The sequence below is a fragment of the Limulus polyphemus genome, unplaced genomic scaffold, assembly GCF_000517525.1.
Source record: "Limulus polyphemus unplaced genomic scaffold, Limulus_polyphemus-2.1.2 Scaffold173, whole genome shotgun sequence".
NCBI classification, from domain to species: domain Eukaryota; kingdom Metazoa; phylum Arthropoda; class Merostomata; order Xiphosura; family Limulidae; genus Limulus; species Limulus polyphemus.
In genome coordinates, this window is record NW_013665783.1 from 44,014 (window position 1) to 49,131 (window position 5,118).

General features: G+C 30.8%; 1 protein-coding gene across 6 annotated transcripts in view; it reads right to left on the reverse strand.

Moving 5' to 3' along the window:
• Positions 1-1,001: 1,001 nt before the first annotated feature.
• Positions 1,002-5,118, reverse strand: part of LOC106478023 (mono [ADP-ribose] polymerase PARP16-like) — an 11,502-nt gene continuing 7,385 nt past the window's right edge. For all 6 annotated transcript variants that reach the window (XM_013938527.2, XM_013938528.2, XM_013938526.2 and 3 more), the window contains exons 6-7: positions 2,863-3,007; positions 1,002-1,417 (exon numbers count right to left, since the gene is read on the reverse strand). In XM_013938527.2, the coding sequence (XP_013793981.1) occupies positions 1,282-1,417; positions 2,863-3,007 (281 nt within the window). In that variant the 3' untranslated portion in view covers positions 1,002-1,281. The remainder of the gene's footprint in view (positions 1,418-2,862; positions 3,008-5,118) is intronic.

Genomic DNA, 5,118 nt, shown 5'->3' on the forward strand with positions numbered 1-5,118 from the left:
CCACCAACTCTTGAACTACTCTTTTATCAACGAATAGTGGTATTGACCGTCACATTATAACGCCCCCACGGCTGAAAGGGCGTGCATGTTTGGTGTGACGGGGATTCGAACCCGCGACCCTCAAATTGCGAATCGAGCGCCCTAACCACCTGGCCATGCCGGGCTGTCAAATTAAAGTGTTATAAGCCATCAATCTTACTGCTGAGCCACCAGGGGCTTTTAAGGCGCACTTATGGGGTCTTTACATTCTTTGAATAGGAAAAATTATGTTTTATACATGATTCTCAAGGGTTGAAGATAGATAGGAGTTCATCCTTTATGTTTTCTACTGTTAAACATTATTATCTTAAGTTTTTGTTTTGTTTAATAATTTGTTGCATCTTAAAATCTACCAGTACTAAATGCACAATAGAAGGTTAGGCCTAGCATATGGAAACTTATATTTTAATTTACTAATTAAAAAGATATATACAAGTCACTATTACGTTCAAATTAATTTCCTTTAGCTGAACAAAACAACAATAAGCACATAATCCATGTGCCTTTTTCTGAAAATAAAATTTTAAAACATCTATATTTTGTGTCAATAGGAATATCTCCTTGAGAACCCAAACTTCCCTAAATTACCCCGCCAGTGGCACAGCGGTATGTCTGCGGACTTACAATGCTAGAAATCAGGTTTCGATACCCGTGGTGGGCAGAGCACAGATAGCCCATTGTGTAGCTTTGTGCATAACTACAAATAAACAATTTAAAGGCCATGTGATACACATTATGTTTATGTCATGAAATTGTTTGTGTAACAAAAACTGGAAACAGTGATACCTGCGTTATAATTTATTGATCAGTCTTTAAATATTTGTTTCATAAAATTTACCAATTCTTCAGACTATTGATTGTGCATTCACAAAAATTTACTAAACTTCCAATAAGACAGAAGAAATAAATATATTACTTATATGTCGTAGTTTTTTGTTTTCATCTAAATAAATTATAACAAGTTTGGTTGAAAAACTTTATTTTGGTTTTCAATGACTGGCCCAGCATGCTTTGGTATGATATAAATGAAGAATATAACAAAATGCAAGATTTAAGTAAACCTTTCAAACTTACAAAACATTAATAGTATACACATAAGATTATTACATGGCAAAAAATATGTCATACTAAATTCTTTTAAATCCATTTATAATATTTTTTCCCTGGAAACCCCTTTACCCTGTATATATTTGCACATTACAAATACAAACAAAATATGAAATTTAAACCATGTCTACAAAACTACAAAAAAAGTTTCTGTAAGAAACGGTGAAATTGTTTGGACGTTGCCAGACCAATAGCAAGAAGAGCTACTCCGTAAATCATCATCATGATGAAGAACTTATGCTGATGCCACCAGCTTCGAGGATGGTTTACACTACAAATATAACACAATTTTAAAAAACTAATTATTTTAAGATTCATATGAATTTTTCTTACTGATTATGTTTATCTACTTTCGAATATATTGTTAAAACTAGGAATCTCAAATCAACAGATAAAACTCAGCATATAATGACAATAATAAATGCTGTAAATTGTTAGTTTTCCGGCATACAGATGACTAAATACTTCTAATCAGTCCGTTATGCACAATTGGTTTTATTAATTCCATATGTTACTTTTTTTTTACTTTAGACCTACACAGTTAATTATCTTTTTGTCAAATGTGTATGTGTGTCATTACTACCTACGTATGTACACTTATTTGCTTCATTTTCAAGATAACCATGTAAATCCCTTGAGAATATAGAAAATATTGAGAAAAGTAAACAATGTTTCTATAACATAGTTTGTTTATATTAGTACATATATAAGTTTATTGCTACATTTCAAATTTATTTCCAGCCAATACAAAATCTGTCAGTTCTCAGATTTATTATATGACTATTAAGAAACATATAGGTGCCAAATTAATTTCTTATTCAACGAACTTCTTTTATCTCAGATCTATTTTTTGAATACTTGTAATGTCTCATTTTTATAAACATAAATAAAATTACGACCTATATATCCAGAATACAACCTATCAGCTCAATATTTCGCTATTACAGCTTCCTCAGGAGCTATCGATTTCTTACAAGTTCACTAATCTAGTTGAATCTGAATCTAAATTTCCACTTACAAAGTAGTAATAGCGAAGTATATTGAGTCAACAAAGTTACATTCTGGAAATATAGGTCGTTATTTTATTCAAGTTTATAAAAATGTCTCGTAAAAAACTCCAGTTTGCACTAAACAAAGTTAAGAATAATGTGTAGGGTCTCAGATTTACATCTTGATTAGGTAAGAAACTGTATAGGTTCTCAGTTATATTAGCCAAAACTGGTTAAGTTTTGTTATGTGCACATGTTTATGATCTAAAATTAGTTTATGATCAATTAAATTTTTTGAGTATTTTGTTATTCATTTCAATACCATGCTTACATTTGATGACAAATACATGATTCAACACACAGTCAAAAGTATAGGTTTTGAAATAACTTAAATTCATTCATGGATATATCACAAACATGAAATAAAATATTCGGAAAAATTATAATTCTTTAGAATTAGAATTTCTACAAAATCAGAAATAAAGTGCAAGAAATATGATATATTATACAGAACTTCAGAGAACTTTTAATTAATTTCTTCCTGAGCTTTTAAAATACATATTCATCTCCACAATTAAAACAATGTATTAATGTCAGGAGCAGAAAATGTTTCAAGTTTAAACAATAAGTTTTAGTAATTTACATCATTGATAGCACAGAAATAATATTACAGCAGTTGTCTTTTGAAGCAATACTGAAATAGCTTTAAAGAACACAGATGTCTTACCAGGTTTTTCTTTTGACAGGACTCTCAGTGTACACTAGTAAATAACGGACTCTGACCAGGTCATCATTTTGGACTAAATAATACTTCTCTGGGACTTTACCAGCAAGGCTATCAGATGAATAACTTCGAGATGAGCTTTTCCCACCTTTTCAAAGATAAGGGATTGTTAATTAAACTAATATCAAAATAATGACTACAAAGGAATGAAAAACATTGTGCTATTCAAAAAAGGGGACAGACACTAGACTAGGGTTAGTGTGTAAAGTCTGAAGACTCGTGATTAATGTTCTGTTTCCCACAAAAAATGTACTTCTTTGAATTTTGGGGCTGTGTGTGTGCACCTTAAAGATGATGATCAAATCTCATTATTGGTAAGATAAGAGTAGCTCAAGAGTTGGAGGAGGGTGCTGTTGATCCTACAGCTATTCTATTAGTTCAAAATTAGAGATGGCTATGTGCAGATAGCCCATGTGTAATTTTAGAGATGGTTATGTGCAGATAGCCCATGTGTAATTTGGCACGAATATTCAAAACAAACTACTCAAAAGGTTATTAAAGAGAAAAAAAAATTGTGAAAACTTTTTAATACATTCAACAACTACATTCTTTATGAATAATAAAAGGCAGTAGAAAATATTATCAAATTAGGCTTTACACAACTGACTATTAATAGATAGGTCTTTATCATCTAGGTTTAGTTAGTTAGTTATCTTAAATCTGTACTAAAAAGGTTATAACCATATATCCAAAGAACCAAAAAGTCAAAGGCAAAAACGAACTAAATGTTTTAATATTTAGAAAAATGAATCCGTCATTTACGATTAACATTAAGAAAAGAAGGAAAAAAAATGTCCTATTAGGATTTAAACTTAAAAACTAATAATCAGCAATCTTTCATTTCTCCCATTGATCAGAAAATCAACCAAACAACTACATGGTTTACCCCCAATGATTATTACTCACAAAATCCATGACAAAAATTCCTTCCACCATCAGTAGCACAGTCATGATTCATAAGTTTATCCATGAGGATAAAATATCTTAATTAATATACCCCTCAAAAAAAAAAAAGAATTATCCATGTATTCAGAAGTAATTTTTATCTATACAGATAATTTGAAGAAAAATTGTTCTTGGGCAATTAAACCTAAGAAGCTTGATTAATTGTTATAACAACAACAAAATCAAATCTTACGTTGATTTTCTATTATAATGTACAATTTATAAATATGCAAGTTTGTGCATTTGTGTGAATGATCACCATAAAACATTTACAAGAGAATCTCTGTTGTTTGTTTTGAATTTCGTGCAAAGCTACACGAGGGCTATCTGCACTAGCTGTCCCTAATTTAGCAGTGTAAGAGTAGAGGGAAGGCAGCTAGTCATCACCACCCACCGCCAACTCTTGGGCTACTCTTTTACCAACGAATAGTGGGATTGACCATCACATTATAATGCCCCCATGGCTGAAAGGGCGAGCATGTTTGGTGTGATAGGGATTCGAACCTGTGACCCACAGATTACGAGTCGAGCACCCTAACCACCTGGCCATGCCCTGGGCCAATCTTTGGTGTAAAACACCACTTGTTCAATTCATGGAAAAATAAAAGAAGTATCATTTCACTTAAAAGTTTTGTTGTAAGTTGTAACAAATGTTCTTCTTGTCATTAGATAAAAGAAAGCTAGAGTAATGTATACCTTTGAACAAAGTAGCAGTAATTAAAAAATATAAAAAACTTGTATGAAACATTAGCTCTTCATCAGAGCAACTAAACAAGAAATGTGGTGAATAACTGTTCTGAGTCCAAAAATTAAGGTTTCAAATATAGGGGTAGAAACTTACAAAATACATGGATTAGAATAATTCTTTAATTTTGGATTTTTAGCGACATATTTATGTATATAGTTAAACACTTATAAATCATATAAAACTGCTAAAACATAACACATGTCCTACCTTTATTATGTATATAGTTAAACGCTTATGAATCATATAAAACTGCTAAAACATAACACATGTCCTACCTTTATTATGTATATAGTTAAACACTTATAAATCATATAAAACTGCTAAAACATAACACATGTCCTACCTTTATTATGTATATAGTTAAACACTTATGACTCATATAAAACTGCTAAAACATAACACGCCCTACCTTTATTATGTATATAGTTAAACACTTATGAATCATATAAAACTGCTAAAACATAACACATGTCCTACCTTTATTATGTATATAGTTAAACACTTAT